Source organism: Branchiostoma belcheri, unplaced genomic scaffold (assembly GCF_001625305.1).
Source record: "Branchiostoma belcheri isolate BF01 breed outbred unplaced genomic scaffold, Haploidv18h27 scaffold128, whole genome shotgun sequence".
NCBI lineage: Eukaryota > Metazoa > Chordata > Leptocardii > Amphioxiformes > Branchiostomatidae > Branchiostoma > Branchiostoma belcheri.
This window is the reverse complement of record NW_017802691.1, coordinates 622,439-641,710: the sequence shown is the minus strand read 5'-3', so window position 1 is coordinate 641,710 and position 19,272 is coordinate 622,439. Positions and strand designations below refer to the sequence as shown.

Below are 19,272 nucleotides of genomic sequence, written 5' to 3'. Positions count from 1 at the left end.
CTGGTCTCTCAGTCACTGACGAAAGCTAGTGGATACTAGCTGAAACGTCTGACCGTTTCCAAAATCATATCCAGTTGATTGAGTAACTGCTTTTTGGCGTATCTTTTTACCTGGATGTCTAACCTTCATCGACGTAAACAACCTTAATATTAATATTCAGGCAGCCAGCTCCATGCACACGTATTACTTAGAGGGGAGTGACATGGTTCTATTATTATCATAATGACTGTTAAGGCATTTCACAGATAGCCACAGAATTATGGTAAGAAAAAAACTTCAATTTTCTTCACTTCTGCATGGAAACTGCGAACGGAATTATGAAAACATCAGCAAAATGAGTGAAAAACATTGATATTAATATTTATGTTATGACGAAAACAAATACGTATCCCGATCCCTGTATTATGATTATAATTTTCGTCATAATCATAAATTTTAATGCTATTCAAAAAGCCAGCTTCAGACAATCAGCGAGTGAGCCTGGTGCGGCAGAGGCGTGGTCTCTTGCCCAATTCAAATCTGAACTGGCGAGGGCCCTGCCGCAGTACATGTATATATGTAGATATTACTAACACACTAAATTCACTTTTGAATGCACAGAATCATTAACCTGATATATAGTATGTTTCTTAGTGTCTTACCTTTACCTTTACCTTTATACTTTTGTTTATTCGTACCGGTCACTTGTGTTGTAACTAACATGTATGGGAATCCGATCTAGTATCGGGCTCAGCAATATAAAAGAAGAAAACAACCTTAATATTAATATTCAAGCAGCCAGGTTCATGCACACGTATTACCTAGAGGAGAGTGACATGGTTCTATAATGACTGTAAAGGTATTTTACAAATAACCACAGGATTGTTGTAAGAAAAGTCTTCAATTTTCTTCACTTCTGCCTGAAAAATGAAAACGGAATTATGAAAATATCAGCAAAATGAGTAAACAACATTGATATTAATATTCATGTATAACGAAAACAAATGTGTATCACGATAGCTGCATGATTATTTTTATTTTAATCATAATCATAAATTTTAATGCTATTCAAATAGACAGCTTAACATACAAGCCCCGTAACCCCTGCTTCTCCTATTGGGTCAGTTAGTCCTCACTACTTGTGAGAAATTGGGCTGGTCTCAATCATGATGTTTCTGACTCAGGGAGAAGAGTTGCTGTTACAGTTCTACTCGGTAACCCCAAGGACATTATACACAGAAAATGTCCTTGGTAACCCGTAACCCAGGTGAGTGGTAATACCATTCAGGTGGTAATGCCATTCAGGTGGTTAACCAACCTTGAAGTGGCCTAACGGCCGTGTTACATGGCGACCACTAAGTAAAAATGTTCCTGTCTTTCTAGGTGGGAGAAAACCATGGGAAGAAAGCTGCTACACATGCTGGTTGTGATTCTTATCATGTCGGAAGACCTCAGCATGCCAGAGGCATGCCGTAACGGGGGTTGTAGACCGTATAAAGTCTGCTGGTGCTCAACCAAAGGCATCACCACCATTCCTCAAAACCTCCCAAAGTCTATCACTGGATTGTATTTGATGGATAAGCTTATTACAGCTGTGAATCAGTCTGAGCTTTTACGGTACAGGAATTTGGGTATGTTGGATTTAAGAGACAATCGTATTAGCACTGTTGAGCCTTTCCCCAATCTGCCTAGACTTAAATGTTTGGACTTAAGTTTCAACAAAATAACTAACATCAAGCCTGGAATATTCACAAATTTACCCTTGCTACAAGATCTAAGCTTAGCCGGCAACCAAATAACCAACATACATTCCGGTACGTTTGCAATAGACAAGCTTGACAAGTTAGACCTGAAAGTTAACAAGATAACATTGATTCAGTCTGGTACATTCGTAAACCTCCCACAACTCAAAGAACTGACGCTGCACGGTAACCCAATAACAGAATTTCAGTCTGGCGCATTTCAGAAATTACCTCATCTCAAAGTTATGGATCTGCAACTACTCCAGACGCCAACAATTCAGTCTGGAGTATTTGTAAACCTACCCCAGCTCGAAGATGTGAAGCTCACCAGAGCTAAGATATCAATGATTGAGCCTGGAGCGTTTGAAAATCTATCTTGCCTCCAAACATTGGAGCTAGAGCGCAACCCGTTAGGAATGCTTTATTCAGGTACATTTGCGAATCTGCCTCAGCTTAAACTGGTATTTCTCAGATTTTGCGGAATAACAAAAATTCAAGCAGGCACATTTGTAAACCTACCCCAGCTGGAACATGTGCGGCTAGATTTCAACAAGATAAATATAATTCAGCCCGGTGCATTTTCAAATATATCACGGCTACAATATTTGGACATAAGCCACAACAAGCTGCGTGTTATTTCCCCCTTAGCGTTGCCATCTATTGTCACCATCAAACTTGATGGAAACCCCTGGCATTGTGACTGCAGGATGGTTCCCTTCAGGCTGGAAACAACTAAATTTCCTTCATTTAAAGACAAGATAATATGTACCAAACCCTTCGAATTCAGAAATCAAAAACTTAAAGATGTCAATCTTATATGTGAAGAGCCAAGCACGTCAACACTAGCTGTTGATATCCAAACCTCATTCACTACATCTCCAGTGTCAACATCTTCAGTTGGCACCACAGAAAGCTATGTAAGCCCAACAGAATTCTCTGAAGGCTCCACATTTGCCACACACACCCCTGTAAGCGAATCAGAAAGTGCAAATAACAGTTACAACATCACAGTCACCTCTTGCTATCACTGGCACTTCATAAGCAATGCTGGCTCAACAGCACATCCTGCAGGCAAACCAAGAAAAACAATATTCACGGTAACTCCACCCCGTACAATCACTCCTAAACAGAACCCAGAAAGCAGCAGTTCTCATGAATCTGCTTTCCCCCTACCTGTTCTCATCCGCTCTGTTTTTGGTTCTGTAGCTGGTATTGCCCTGATTGTCGCCATCAGTCTCACAGTGTGGTACAAAAGGAAAACCGAGCATCCTCCTTTAGGCCTGGGTGTTGGTAATAACACAAATACCATAATGTCCAGCGGTCAAGATCAGACAGGGCAGGGACAATCTCAGGCTAATACTGAAATTAACACGAACGCCACAGCTAGTGTAATGATTCAGGCTGATGTTCATCAGTATGAAGATATTGACAACCATCAGGTTCAGACAACACAGGACCAGTCTCATCAGGCCATGACTGAAATTAATACAAACCCAGCTTCTGTAACTAGTGGTCCTGATGATCAGAATAAAGAAGAAATGAACCATCATGTTCAGGCAACACAGGACCAGTCTCAGGCCGTGACTGAAATTAATACAAACCCAGCTTCCGTAACTAGTGCTCATGATGATCAAAATAATGAAGAAATGAACCAAAATGATCTGACAGGGCAGAACCAGTCTTACACCATCACTGAATCCTTAGATGCTGAAAATCTATCTTATGGCACAGGTGCTGATACCTCGCAGCTAAATTCTTTGTACGTAAACCAACATGATAAGACAGGGCAGGGCCAGTATCAGGTCATCCCTAAATCCTTGGATGTTGAAGACACACATAATGGCACAGTGCCTACTGCCTCACAGCTACCTTCTCTTAGCGAAAATGTGGAAACACGATAATTAAATCACTTTTCATTCAGGAAGAAACATAGTAATCGGTCTTTGAGATCATCAAAAGGCCATCTTGATTGATCTTTAATATGCCAAAGTTTTTTGTTTTTTTTTTTTGAGGGGGGGGCTGAAAATTACAGGAAAGTTTAGCGTGTCAGCTGCCCATTACGTATAATATAACAAGATAAGCAATAGCTGTTTACAACTTCAGATTTTGTATTTAACATTCCATAATATGTATTATAATGTGGGGTAACTGTTATTGGTCTTAGTAACTATAGCCCAACCAAGAACAGTGAGTGAGCGTTTTGTAAAAAGAAAACAAAATAAAAATTATTAGAAGAAGAAGAGCAAAGTATTGTACAGAATATCAAATGACTAGCTGATCAGCTGTTATAATGACCAGGCCTCTAGACTTTTGATGACCACCTTCTCTATAAGGCAAGAGAATTAGGAACATCTTAGTTTTGTTCATTTATGCATATGTTATAACATGGAAAAATGCAGACAGAGAACTGCCTTTAGTGTTACAGACTGTTTTTATTGTTTTTAGATTGAGCGCTGAGAACAATTGTTATTTTAGATTGAGAACAATTATTTTTTAGAGTGAGAACTGAGAACAATAATAGTAAACTAAAAATGTTCTAAACTAAAAACTGAGAAAAATTATTGTATTAGAATGAAAACTGTCCCGTTATCATTGTAGACTGATGTTTTTATTGTTTCAGAATGAGAACTGAGAACAACTAACAACCATTATTTTAGACTGAGAACAATTATTTTTTTAGACTGAGGACTGACAAAACTTGTTGTATTAGATTGAAAAATGTATATTATCATTGTAGAATGATGTTTTTATTGTTTTAGAATTAGAAGTGAGAACAACTATTGTTTTAGACTGAGAACAATTTTTGTTTTAGACTGAGAACTGAGAACAATTATTGTATTAGATTGAGAACTGTCTGTTATCCTTGAAGACTGATGTTTCATTGTTTTAGAATGAGAACAGCTCTTGTTTAAGACTGAGAACAATTAGTGTTTTAGATTGAGAACTGCTGTTCTAGACTCATAAATGAGAAAAAGATTTTTTTTAGATTGAGAACAGTTACTGTATTAGATTGGGAACTGAGAAGAATAGTTGTTTTAGACTCAGACATTGTTGCTTTAGACTGAGAACTGAGAACAATTATTGTTTTACAGTGAGAACTGTTGTTTTAGACTGAGAACAATTGATGTTTTGGATTGAGAACTGAGAAGAAGTGTTGTCTGAGATTGAGAACTGAACAATAGTTGCTTTAGACTTGGTTTTAGACTTCAGTGATCAAGAGGGTATCTGTCGTATTGCTGCCCAAAGTGTCCTTTGAGCATATAGACTTGTTGTGTGAACTATTTTTGAAGCTTGCTTGATTAGGACTTTCGTATTGAATGTACATACAAGCGTTATGTATTTATAATCTGTGCATAGAAGAAGCTACAAGGTGTTTTGCACTTCAAAAACGCCCACGACTGCTTAAAGAAAGGGACCATCACCTTTTATATGCCTCACTAATAATTAATAGAAAGAAAGAAAGAGCATTACCAAATTGCTTTGTTCTGCATTACTGTGCCTATTTATGGAAAACAGGGTACTTTTGAAAATTTCAAATTTTAGTACTGGATACTACATGTAAGTAAAATACAAAACAGCAGAGGTCTTTATATCATATCTTTTGTCAGAGATGCATTATTGTAGAATTAAAACAACATGTACAAATAAGTGTACAAGAAAAGAATAGATTCAACATATGCATGTCATACACATCATGGCAAACAATCAGTGAAGTTTGGTCATGTTTTTGTTCGAGTTTTCTTCTTTTTCTCTCTCCAACAATCATTCTTCAGTTCTTTCCTTTTGTTCCTGTTCTTTACTCGTGTCTTGAGTCCTTGTCTTCTCTTCCTGCTGCTTTGTGTTGTCCTCAGCTGAAACAGTTGGTATATTCTGTAGTTCCTCTCTCTTGTGCCTCTCCAGCAGTGGTTTGTAGATGTACAGACCTGTCAACCAGCCTAGTCCCAACACTGCCGCTATCTCCAGTTTTCCCAGACGCATCTTTGTAATATATGCACTTTTTTTAGAAAAAAATTCAGTCTTTATGAATATTATGAAACTGGTGACTGTGTGTTTACTAGTACTGTGCTGAGTCTCCGTTGTCTTGTGTGTCATAGGAGTGCTGAAAAAAAGAGGACAATCTGAAGATGATATTTCCTATAAATACATTATTCTCACATCAATTGAATAGCAACCGTTTCAGAAATACACAACATGCATTATTTTTAGAGGTCACTATTGTGATCAATTGTCAAATAGTGAAGTCCTCTCTCTCTCTCTCTCTCTCTCTCTATCTATCTTTCTTAAACAATTTTTACTAGTATATCGGATTTTTAGCTAGTAGTACAAACTGCACGGAAGAAGTACAACCACAAGGCAAAACTAGCACCGATACGATAGTAAACTTGCCTAGAAAACATCGATATAATTTTATACCCCCCCCCACCACACACACGCTAGCCAAATTATTATAACCAAATGCACATTGTATAATGTATGGTTGCCATTCCATACTTAATACCAATAATCTTATCAACAAGATATAAGTATTTATGAAGAGAATACCTTACCGGCATAATAGTCGGTCCGTGTTAACCCAAAACTGAGGAACTTGGAGCGAAAGTCGACGGAAAAAAACACGAGCAAGGGCAATCGGGCAACCTGACCTCCAGGTCCAAAGGTTAGAGGTCAGCGTTAACATTGCCTGATTATCAAAATACAGTCTAATTTTATGTCAAAGCAAATCCTATTAAGATTATATCATTGAAATGTTCATGTTGTTAGTTTATTACTACCACTTCATATCCAACTTTATTGTTGTAATAATAAAGAATGCAACGAGGGGAAAATTTTAAAGCATAGGAACACCCCCACGGTTTGAATGGCATAGCCTGATTTCAAGATGGCAGCGAGACGGGTGAATTTTTTTCCTAGCTGACTGCATTTTGACGATTTAAGTGCTCATTTCCTCGCTAATTGTACTATAAGTGAGTTTTGTGTGATCTCGAAGTCTTTTGAGTTGTTTTGCAACATATTTACCGAGTCGGACATCGAACAATTCGCTTAAAAAGGTATGTTTTCTATGAGTCTTTGTGGGGAGGGGGGGCGCTAGCCTACTAGGTATAGCCAGTTTTGTAGAAAGAAATCTTATGACAGGCTTTATACCTTTGGCATCTCTGATATCTACGGTCCGCACCTAACCTGCATTAGTCCATCTACTGTGTTATATATATATGTATTGACTGGTACATTTTGTAATTTACTGGTACCACCTTTGAGCATGTATGTGACCCTAGGTGTAAAAGAAATGAAAAGAGCTGTTTCCTCTTGCAGAGAAGCAGGAAAACCGACCATGACCTCCACGGACACCTCTGCGCTGGCCTCGGCCCGGCGCCGCGCCCTAACTGTAGCTGTCAGCGCTCTGTGTACAGAGGGAGGGTTTGGAACCGCAGAGAAGGGCGCACTGGAGAGCTTAACTGAGATGCTACAGAGCTGTGAGTTTTATCTTAAAGTATTTGAAGTTCTCCAACAACTACACAGTACAACACTAGTACTTGCTTGAAATTTCGTCTGTTGTGGTAAAAGTCTTCGAAGCAAGTTTAAACTGTAGTTTCTGATTTCTTGGTTTGGTTTAGTTTTCCTTTAATGCCCACAGTCATGATAATGATCATTGTGGCATACTCATTTTCACCTGAGTGAAGTGAAGAAAGTCATGTAAAGTGCCTTTCCCAAAGACACAAAATTGGTGACTTAGCGGGATTTGAACCTGGGACCTATTGGTTCTGAGCTGAATGCTCTGCTCTAATTGGTTTGTAATTGGACATAGAATCTCTATAAACAAATGAGTTCTCAACAAGATCAAGTTCAATAATACATGAGAGATATAAGATTTATCTATACGTGTACACATGTACATGCCAATGATTTCATGACCATACAAGACTAACAATGCAAGCCTTTGTTTGCAGATATCACAGAGATGGGCAGGAGTGCGAAGCAGTACTGTGAACTGGCCGGGCGGACGGAGCCCATGCTGACTGATGTTACTGTGTCCCTCATAGAAATGGGTAACAATTTACTATTATATCTAGGCCTAGTAAAAAAAATGTTGTGTTTCCTGTTTCCCAACCAACCCTACAAAAACTGCCGACCCTAGCCTTTTTTGGGGGTGGTGGACCCCTGCAAGGGACATAAATTTTTCGAGCTGATTGACCTTTTCTACTTCCATGATCTGACGCCTGAGTGATGAAATGTTGCACAATCTGTTTTCCAATATTAGCATTGAAAACAAAAGTATCCTCATGCAAGTTTTACATTGTTAAACTGCGTTATATAAGTTGGATCACTAGAAATCGCCAAAGTCTAATAAAAAAAAAAAANATGTATAGTATGAACAACACAGTACACATGTGAACAGGCCCAAACATGATGTGAAGTAAAATGCAGTACAAATTTATTGATACAAAACAATGATCACAATGTTATGGACCTCTATATAATGTCAGGGGCTAGCACTTGGCACAAAGAAATGGTCAATGTATACTATATCAAGACATATGTAATATAAAAAAATTGACAGGAAAGTACAATATTAATTTTACTGTGTCCTCAAAAAGGTACAATGTACTTGCAGCCTTCAGCTCCTACTAAAATGGCCCATTGAAGAGAAAACCGTAACATTTTCATGAAAACAATGCTACGCTGAAATAACAAAAACATTTTCAGATGAATCCTGTACAGAAATATGGAGTAATGTATATATATACATAACAGAACATCAAAATACAGATATGTCTGCCAAACATGATACAAAAGCTGCCTTTCTGTACAAGACGGGCTGACATTCTTTGAGTCTATAGCGCAATGCCCAAGTATACAAATACTCAACTGCCATTGACATTGCATTTAGGTTAATGTAAAACAAATGACAAAAAATGTTGATGTGCTTTGAAACAGAAGCAGTGCAAAGTCCAAGGATACAAATTCTCAACTTGAATTATAATTGCATTAAGCTTAACGTTAATGTAAAACAATTGACAAAGATGACATAGTTTCCTCTCAATGTCTTCAAGCTCCAAAATTCACATAAAATGTATCAGACATTGCAGAGGCTAAAATTCATTTGCCCAAAATTTGTGACGTATATGGTGCTATCTTCTACAAGGGGGTAAGCATACAGTATTCTTTTCTGATTTAATATGTGAATAAAGTGAATTTTATTAGTAACATAGGAGCTTTAGGAAGACTTTTCAAAATTACTATGAATGTAAAACAACATCAAAATGAACTCTGCTACTGTTTACTACAGGGTGGCTTTACAACAAAAATGCTGCCCAAAAAATGCCCCCCCCCCTCCATTGTATTAAAAAGAACTCAACCTTCAAATGACTTTACCAATTGTAACTTCAGCTGTTCACGGAAAGTGCTGTCAACTGTAGAGGACACTTTTTTTTTCACTTTTTTTCTTAGAAATACTGACAAGTAACACAAAGGTCATGATACAAAATGGCTGCAAATTTTCATTTTGTCTATTTTGGACATTTATTCTTAGTATCTCTATTGTCACAAAAGTTATTGCTATAACCTACGACACTTAGTACAGACAGACATCAAACACACACAGTTGTGACAAAGACAATGTGACAAGGCAACAAAGAAATGGTTATAAAATACTACCTACGTCACACACAGCTACACTCTACCATACTTTCTGCTACTTCTAGTACTATCGTATCAATTTTTGTGCTATCATACAGATTCATTGTGTTATTAATAGGACATTTGGTGTCACATGTGATTGTAGCCTCTTTTGAATGAACATTATTGGTGATATCTACAAGTTTGGCAGTTTATAACAATTCACCTTTGAGAGACACTCATGTAACTTCAGCACAAATGCCTGAAAATATATTAGAATCATTCAGGTTCACGATTCAAGCCACACCACAGGTACAGGAAATATAGATCTGTAAAGTGTACATAATATAAAAAAAAGGCTGTTTTAAATTTGAACTGTTGGCATTACAAATAGTTATGAAGATGAAAATTTGACACTAAATAGTGTCGAGATTGTGAAATTTTGTAGACTGCCCTTTGCACATTTTATTAACCATAACACCACCAAGGGTGTGCCCATGACTGGAGCCAGCTAAAAAGTCTGGTACTCTGTAATTCTTATTTTTGTGTGCAGCACCTGAAATTTGGTGGCACAGAGAATTTAATCATGAGTTTGCAGTTGAAGCAAAATTGCAAAGGACAGCCCAATTTGTGGGTACAAGTTTGCAGCGAATGCAGTTAACTGTAACCAACTAAAAAATACTGAGAATGTTTCACAGTTTACAGTACCACTTCAAGTTTGCAGTGAATGCAGTTAACTGTGACCAACTAAAAATACTGAGAATGTTTCACAGTTTACAGTACCACTTCAGGTATCACGGTGTGGCTGTTTTGATATGTTTGGTCCCAATACACATGGATGTCATATCAGCTACCATCACTAGTAACATTTACAAACACATTTTATCATATACAAAATTAGTGGACTACGATTGAATACAAATCAGAGAAAATCTTAAAATCATTAAATATACATTGTTTCGATTTTCATTCAGTGTGGAATTTCTGTGGCAAAAAGCAGCATATAAATAAGCACTGGCAGAAGCTTTTGTACATTTTTCTTAAAAAAAAGGACTGTTCTAAAATCAGTACCAATACTTCAGTGTATTTGCCTATACACAAAGTTGGAATTGTGACATGATTCTTCAACTTAGATTCATTAAAAAATACTGTTCAAAACCTTCCCACAAGAGCTGCCAAAATATAACAACATACTGTATTTCATCCAATTTATGCACAGCAAGAAACATGTTGTAAAATCCAAAACAGAGAAAAGTTAGCTCTAATTTTTCCAATAAGTCTCATAATATATACTGTTTAACAACAAAAGTCAAATATGATGAATTTCACAATAGACCATGTATCTTACAGAGTGGCACAATGATTGGATAAAATACAGTAGACAGAGTGTTGGAAGTTACTTGTGCAACATGCATTGATGACTCAACTGTATCTGCTTAATTTATACCAGTGTATGACAGTACTTAGTTTTGTAGTAATAGTATAATACAACATTTGGCCAGTCAAGTATATTATAATTCTTGCGGTATATAATATGTCTTTAGTGTGTTTCTGTATAGCAGTGTGCTGAGGTAGAGTATTATGGGTTAGTGTTACTATATGACTGTATATCTGTTGTCTGTTATACATAATGGATATTTAACATTTGGCATGTATATTTCAATAAAAGCTCCTTGTTTCAATCAAAGCTTTTTGAGAACTAAGTCTTGTATCAAGAACCACATTTGTAGCGGATGCAAGGAATATTTCAGTTCCACAATCATTATATAGTACAGCAAGTTTCAGGGAAAATATCCCAAGTTTGGGGCAAAAAGTGCCTTACTTTTGTTCATAAAAAAAAAGATGACATAGAAATAGCACTCCTCATAGCATTTCTATGCAAAGTACAGTCTTGGAATATCATGAAAACTTCACAGCTTATAAAACTAGCGCTATGAAAAACTTGTCTGAATTGCTGTCTCTAGCATTAGAACAGTTCCCTCGGGCATATTAATGTTGTCTAAAATTGCACGAAATCCCGAAGATTATCATATGTAGACATGATTTTATGTACTGACACTGTTTTTGCTAAATGTGAAATAAATACGAGAAAGGTTCTGCATTTTAGTAATGTCAAGTAATAAATACAAAGTTCTATTGCTTCAAGATAATCAGAAAAGGTATATAAAAAAGCTGCCACAAAAATTGGCTTCTCTCAAAATATATCTAAAGTAACAAAATAAATGCTGAAAAATAGAGTTATGCGGCAACTATTTTCACTACCCTATCCTTTTTATAGGAGAGTGAATACTGTATAGTGACATTTGAATTGAACATGTCAAATCTTAGTCCCTTTTTTATCAAGTTGGTGCAGTATCAAAATTTGCTTTTGGTTCAAAATGGAAGCTTGTCATTTGAATTCCACAATTTCTACAGAAATGTGGAATTTGGTGATGTTAAAGTTAGAGATTTTCAGTCAGAATGTTTTCAAACATTTCTGCCAAAAAAATACAACTGGATTGCAACAAATTCAGGGTTTCTGCTCTAGTGTATGCAACTTTTGGTAGGAATTTTAGCAACAACAAAATTTGCCCATCTTCTTTACCTTCCAGCACTATATATATGCATATGCAAGATATTTTTTTCTCACAAAATTTCCAAGGGCGCATATGCTGTGGTTCAAGGACAAAGTTTAAGTGACTGATGACCTTTAACCTCTGACCTTACCCACAATCCCCTGCAACACACAAACTGTGAAATGGCTTATTGCAAGGATAGCCCTGGAATAATATTTGTCCTTTAAAAAGGCACTGTCTGACAATATACAGAGATATGCTTGCCGACTACTTCTTGTGCCGCTTATTTTCTCCATGCCTTTCGGTCTATCAAAAAGTGGTCAAGGTACCATCCTGAATCTCCTGTTAGAGTTTAACCCTTGTCCTGCTGGCATTTTTACACAGTATTAGTCAATAATTTCTTGTCTTAACTGGACTTTTTTACACAATATTTTAAAGTAATTTGAAGTCGAAATCAGGTCACAGACCCCTGACTTTTTTGCCCTGTGGTGGCATAGTTGTGGTGTGATGCATTGCACGAGGAAGACCCCCAAATTGTACCTATCCAGAGTGTTACATAGATGGTACTGTATGTGCAAAACAACAATTGTTGGGCTGTGCAGGACAAGGGTTAAGAGGATGATACGATGACTGTATGAGGAAAACTTCGAGTTACAGTATTTATGGACGTGGCACTCTGTGATTCCTCAAGGCACAGATTGTCTGGCATTTTGTCTTATTGCATGACAGTTCAGAGATCTTCCACAGAAACCTACCCATGCTGAAATGGAACGGTCCACATTTCTGTCAGATCTGACAGCTTTTGGACTGGTCCACTGTGAGAAAGGGGTGTTACAGACATCGCAACTTAATGATGTTTTTTTTTGCAGAATCACGGATTGCACTCTCACTGAGAAGTTATGCACTTTATATCCTTTCGCATCCTACCTATACAGAAATGGAATAGTCCACATTTCTGTCAGGGCATGACAGCTTCTAGACTGACCCATTGTGAGAAGAGGGGTGTTACAACACATCTTTAGCCAGCATATGCTGGTTGCTATTGTATCTGCCCATCAAAAAATTTTGCCGTGTATTTAAAGACATTTATGTCTTTTAATCTTGATTTTCCGAAGCAAAACTGAGAGAGATATTAAAAATAAAAACCACTGAAAAATGCAGAAATCTTGCGCTTAAATTCTATATATCAAACCAACAACGGGTTTGCAAACTTTTGGTAAGTACCCTGTTCCATATTTGGTCATTCTGAACCTACCAGTAATATAGAATGACCATATAAGGGATCCAGATCTTGCACCTATCTAGCTAAACAATGGCTACGATAAAAAAGGGAAAAGAAATAAGGTTAAAAAATATTCTGTCATACAACCCTACAAAAAACTGGAAGACATTTTTGTTCTACCTTCCATGCTTCCAAATGGGGGTATTGTATGGGGGGAAATGTTTTTCTCGGAAGCTCCGTGGCTGGTAAGGGGGTTGCTGCTGCTCTTGGAGGGTGTGTTGGGGGTTGTGGAGCTTCTGCATGCCTGGCAGGGCCGGAGCAAGCGAGGGTCGATCACAACTTCCCCTCGAGAGCCTTTGAAGATGATGCCGCAGCAGATGTCCTCTCTGCAACACAGCAAAGTTATAAATAAATAAACGGCAATGACATGAAGAAAATACTCAAGAAGTCAACACTTTTCAAAAACCCCTCCTGCTACAAAATTGCTACATGATGTAACCTAACACCAGTTAGCATGCTGACAGACATCTGGTTCTGGTCGTTGACCTTTCGTGTTTGGAATGGAAGAGGAAACAGCAAAAACAATGTTTTCCTTTGGTAGAAAGTGGGGGGAAGACTTGCACAGGTCAGTAATCACCTGTTCTGTCGGGGATTTTTCTAAACAGGGGAATAAGGGAGCTGCTCCCTCATGTAATCAGCCAGCTCCCTCATACCAATTTTCAGATTGAACCCTAAGTGGCTACTCTTATTAAAAAATACCCCCTCGGTCACTTCGTTCCTTGTCATGCGTGCGATCTGCTCCCTCATGCTAAAATTTTCTAGAAAAACCCCTGGATCATCATTCCATTTCTGTAAATTGAGAAGTTTAATAAAGAAACTGAGAAAGTAAGCAGAGATGTCCCCACCTTCTCCAGTAGCTGGTGTTGAGGAATGATGAGACGGGATATGGAATGTCTTTGCATTTCGATGGTTTGATGTCGACATCGCAGGCCGACATCGACTCGTCTGATTGGTCGCTGAGAGCTGGAGAGGGCGTGGCACTGGACCAGGGGGACTTGTCACTCATGTGCTCCTCACCTGAGAAAGAAAACGTAAAAAATACAAATTATTATTCACATAACACTTAACAACCACAGCATTAATGAAACATATGAAAGATCACACAATTTGTAGACAAAACATCTAGCTTTAGTACTAAGCTAAACAGAAATTTGCTTGTTGAAGATGATACATTTTCTAAGTCTAACCCCTTGGTAGTCTGTAGTTGAAGATGACTCACACCTTTTCTGAATATTTGAAAACTGAGTATAGACAAGGAAGATTTTTAAAACTTCATGATGCCATATCTCATCAACTGCTCAACATATTTCTGAAGTTCTTTCTAAAACTGTAAGAATCATTTGTGTATCATGTTTTATTTTAAATTTTGGTTGGAATACCTATACATGTATACTAGTACTTAAATACATGAATACAACCTTAATAATATTAGTTAAATAAGATATTCTCCCTACGTGCTATGCACAACACATTACAGGTTTCACACAGCTACAGGCACAGTGCATTCTGCCTACATTCTGCCAACAGTGAGGAGAGTTGCCTTACCACTGACGTCGTCCGAGCCCTCCCCACTCCTGCTCTTGCGCAGCAGGCCCATCTTCTTCTTGGCCAGCAGGTGCCGGCGCTTGTTCGGCCGCTTGCTCAGCTTGGACTTGAACTTGGCTTTGAGGATGGTCTTGGTCCCGGGTCCTGCCCTGGCATCCACAACCTACACCAAACATTGCAAAACAAAGAGATGTTTGAAAAAAAAAAAAGAAGATTTCTATCTAAGTGTTATGATTAAGAAACATTATTTTATCCAAAACATACTCACAGGAGCTTGATCATAGAGCACAGTATACGTAGAAATACTATAGACAACACACACACGTGCATGCACATACAAACACACACACACACAGAAATATCAACAGCATTCCTTCAACTCATCAATGTATCATTTAATTTCTTCTAGATTGAAAAAGATCCTATTCTAGCTAAACCCAAAATGTAAGGAGTAAAGAACTTCAGAAATCTGAATGAGGAGTGTGTATACGAACATGATGCCAGTTTCTGTCTGTGCCCTTGGGCAGTTTTTTCCAGCGCTTGACCAGCAAGACGCAGGCGTTGCAGATCTCCCCGCTGCGCTCCTCGTGCAGCTTGAAGCACTTCTGGAACTCCACCTCGTATTTGGCACTGTCCGTGAATCTGGAGCTGGACGACTTGGCACCACATATGCAGCAGCCGCTGATGCTACGGTACACCTTAGGCTTGTGGAAACTAAACATGGTGGCAGCTGTGGAACAGAAAAGGTGCCTGTTAGATCTGCTGATGCTATGGTATAGCCTGGGTGCCATCCTCCAGACCATAATTTCTGCCTGCTCCCTATCTGTGGTGCCCACATTAGGGTCTCAGTGGGCAGAAACTATGGAAGATGGCACCCAGGCTAGCTACGGTACACCTTGGGATTAAGTATTGAAACTATACATGGTGGCAGCTGTGGAACGAAAAAGGTGCCTGTTAAATTGCTGATGCTACGGTATAGCCTGGGTGCCATCCTCTACCCTGGGTGCCATCCTCCGTAGTTTCTGCTCGCTCCCTATCTGTGGTGCCCAGTGACATAATTAGGAAGCGGGCAGAAACTACGGGGGAATCAGAACCCAGGCTATCTACGGTACACCTTAATGGGCTAGAAGCTTGACATGGTGGCAGCTGCTAGCCTGTTACCAAATATATTATTATAGCTTGGGCCCCAAGTCCTACACACATTTGCGGATAGGCTGTACTCCTGATTTGCAGATATTCCTTTCATAAGTCACAAACTCCTATCAATCTATTTGGCCAATTTCTACTAGTACTCTTTCAGTTTCCAGCCACTTCTGAAGCCTGGTAGAGGCTAGCTACCAGGGCAGATGGCTCTGGACCATCATCACCCATGGGATCTCTCTGTACACAGAGTCGAGTCATGCGTTAGACCTGAGTGATGGTAGAATGGATGGTCTGGTCCTTCTTTCTATGTACTCAGTCCAAAATCCATCATTTACTGGCCAAAAGGCTGAGGCCTAGAAAGAAACGTCAACGTTGGAAAACTGAAGTACAAGTTTCAGCACCCAGGTGTCAGACCATGGAGATAGAAATGCTCAATCAGCTTTACCATCAAACCCAAAAAAAGGCTAGGGTTGGCAGTTTTTTTTTCTAGGGTCAGTCGGGAAACAGAAAACACAACATTTTTCTCCTTGGCCTCAGACTGACTCTTTTAGTAAATACAGTTCAAGGACAGGTTATTCAATACAGTCAGCAAAGTGCCATGTTATTGTCAATATAGGGGTACGTAATGGCAGCTACAATTGGGACTTTTCAAGGCTAAAGTTTTGTCCACTGCGACTGCTGAATGAAAGGCCAGATTGTGGCTTGGGTAACCAGCATTCATGGTTGAAACGACGTCATGTGAGACAGAGCGCATCTTCGCGGTGGGATGAGTTCACAAAAAAAAGACACCCCCACCAAGGAGATTTTAGCAGATCGAGACACAACTACTGTAAAACTTGCTTCAAGTCCTTGCCCCCACTAAAACCATTAACATAAAACCACCACAAATCTATCATGATTTCGTAGATAAAATCACAAGACTGGGCAGAAAAACTAGCTCTAATCTGTACTAACTCAAACCATCTGAACCAAGGTAAGACTTTCTTCCAATGTTCTGTGTTGTTGTTCTTCCACATTTCCAGCTCAACATAATACAAGCGCCAACAACTTAATTTAGCCGTTTTTACGGACTCTGTTAGCCAGGTAATGGCTAGCTTTTAAAAAGCGTCAGGAATCAAAAACACTGCCTCATCATTGTGAAACAGCAGACACAACAAGCTTGAGACCACAACAAGACAGGGGGGGTTTGAGACCTGCGACAAAGCATCACGTTACACCAAAAGGCCCAACAATGTTTACATTCCTGACTAACAAAGAACAATGGGAGACGTTTAGCATTCCGACTCCTGATTTGCATGTGTATGACAGGAAAACATGCATAGATTTTTCCTGATTGAAGTAATGGGCAAAGGGGTCAATTAGAACGACTAATTAAGTCACTTCGTAACAGATATTTTTTTTTCAAAAGGAAGGTGACGTGCAATGGTTGTATTTGGTGATACTGTTGACATGCTCGCATGCGAACATAGTTTAGGACGGAGAGAAAATCTTTTATGTAAAGAAACAGCCTGTTTACATTTGCAGACCTGCAAAAACAAAACATGTCCACAAGGTGTCAGGTTTCAATGCCAGCTGAGGTCACAGAACTGTTCATAGAAAAATTCATAAGAAAGTAAGACCAAAATAGGGTTTAAAAAAAAAACAACCTTCATTCAAATTCTTTGCGTCCACATGAATTATGAAAGCATTCTATTAAAAATGAACTCAATTCTGGAAATAGTATGATTGTTCTTTTAAACGAAAAAACACAATAACAAAGTAATTTGTAGTAATTATCTGACTAGTGCTCAAATTATGCATGCGGTACATTAAGCCAGTGCTACAATAATTGCTAAAATTTCTATGACAAGCACACGAACACAAGACCCGCGTAACTTGATACCTTTCCGCTTAAGCGAACACAACGTCCCATTTCAAAACACAGCAAAAATGTTTGCCGATGACAGCAGAAAAAAAATACCCACGTTTGTTTTTTCGTGCGGTTTAGGCGAACGTCCAATCATGCCCAGTTATGGTTAAAAGAGCAAACGCGGCGACGTTATGTACGTAAGGGCTAAAGCTGTGCAGTGCGAAAACAGGAAGTGTCACCGGAAGTGGCGTAGACAGAACAGGTAGTATGTGTGTAGGTGTTACACTGCGTAGCACGTGTGGGACCACATGTACATAACGTAACAGGTTATTGAGTAAAGCCCACGCTCGGGTAAAATCCACACCCTCTGCACATTAACGCACACAAAACGACCACATGGGCAAATCCTGATCGTAAAAATGCTCAGAGAAAACCGCAACCATAAGCAGGCCTTCTACCATCCCCTAAATATATTGACAGAGCCCTGGTTTTCAGGACACCTAGGAAGGTTACACACAGGTAACTCAGGGTCGATGGTAGTAGTAGCAGACACTCTGAATCACAAATTCCTTGTCCACAAAGCTGTGTCAGTTACTACAAACGTTCTCCCACAAAAATCCACACTACTGGATGTAAAAATCCATCATAATTTTGCCGCAGATGAAGCAAAATTGTGCTAAAATTTGTAGATATTTTCTGGGTACGTGACTGAGCGTACAGTTCACCTTGACCTTAAAGCGGGTTCATCATGAATATGTAAACAGCAGAATACGACTCTGACCTACTATAAGTACCAGATATTGAATATTTATAATATTTCCAAGCCACGACAAGAAGCGGGAACCACCCACAAGGATAAATTTCGTACGTGGCGTCGTGTACGTGAACAGGGAAAAATTTGCCTAAAATATTTGTCCCCGGAGCCGACATTATAATACAACATGACAAGCGTGATCAACCAACGGCAACACGTCCTCATGCAAGGTACAACCATTTTTAAAGGGGAAAATTATGATTCAGATGTCCTTATAAAGGCATGCGGAGGTTTATGGAAATCAGAGGTAATGCGTAGATGCCGGCTGCGTCTAGGGGAGATACTTTTTCACATTGGGCTAAGGGTAGAGGTCGAGAACGAGGCGGAGGTCACTGGAGGTCACCGGAAGTGACGCGTAGGGCTGGACTGCTACTCATATGCTGCAGCAATACCTCAGTTTCGGTAGTATGGGGAGGGCTACCTGCGTCTTTCCCTCGATTTACGTGCAAAAACGTCAACTTTTACGTCTATATTCACTGCATTTGTTTGGCTCTTACCTCTGGGGACAAGGAAAAGCACAGTTCAGATCATATTTGAGGGGATTTAAGCTCTGGGGACCAGGTAACACTCCATATAACGTTACATGTAGGTAATGGGGACCAAATTGGTTATCAACGTTATATTTGTGTGGCTCTTACATCTGGGCTCTTTTTTTTAGCTCTGGGACTAGGTAAGGCAGCTAATACAGGAAACATTTGCACCGTACAAGTAATAATTGCACGGCTGTCAGGTCTGGGGACCAGGTGAGG

General features: G+C 39.0%; 2 protein-coding genes and 1 long non-coding RNA gene across 3 annotated transcripts in view; 1 reads left to right on the top strand and 2 right to left on the bottom strand.

The window, feature by feature from the left end:
* Positions 1-5,311: 5,311 nt before the first annotated feature.
* LOC109463565 lies at positions 5,312-6,351 on the bottom strand. The gene is made up of 2 exons (XR_002139832.1): positions 6,269-6,351; positions 5,312-5,820 (listed from the first exon to the last, which is right to left on the bottom strand). It is a non-coding gene; the product is annotated as an uncharacterized LOC109463565 (long non-coding RNA).
* Positions 6,352-6,597: 246 nt separating this feature from the next.
* Positions 6,598-9,176, top strand: LOC109463553 (transcription initiation factor TFIID subunit 8-like). The gene is made up of 4 exons (XM_019760394.1): positions 6,598-6,769; positions 7,032-7,192; positions 7,667-7,794; positions 9,168-9,176. Exons 2-4 carry the CDS (start codon positions 7,051-7,053, stop codon positions 9,174-9,176), a joined length of 279 nt encoding a protein of 92 aa, XP_019615953.1. The 5' UTR covers positions 6,598-6,769; positions 7,032-7,050.
* A 3,240-nt stretch (positions 9,177-12,416) lies between these two features.
* Positions 12,417-19,272, bottom strand: part of LOC109463576 (protein FAM60A-like) — an 11,012-nt gene continuing 4,156 nt past the window's right edge. The window contains exons 2-5 of the mRNA XM_019760427.1: positions 15,212-15,447; positions 14,718-14,880; positions 14,018-14,189; positions 12,417-13,498 (exon numbers count right to left, since the gene is read on the bottom strand). Coding sequence (XP_019615986.1) covers positions 13,261-13,498; positions 14,018-14,189; positions 14,718-14,880; positions 15,212-15,439 — 801 coding nt within the window. The 5' untranslated portion in view covers positions 15,440-15,447 and the 3' untranslated portion in view covers positions 12,417-13,260. The remainder of the gene's footprint in view (positions 13,499-14,017; positions 14,190-14,717; positions 14,881-15,211; positions 15,448-19,272) is intronic.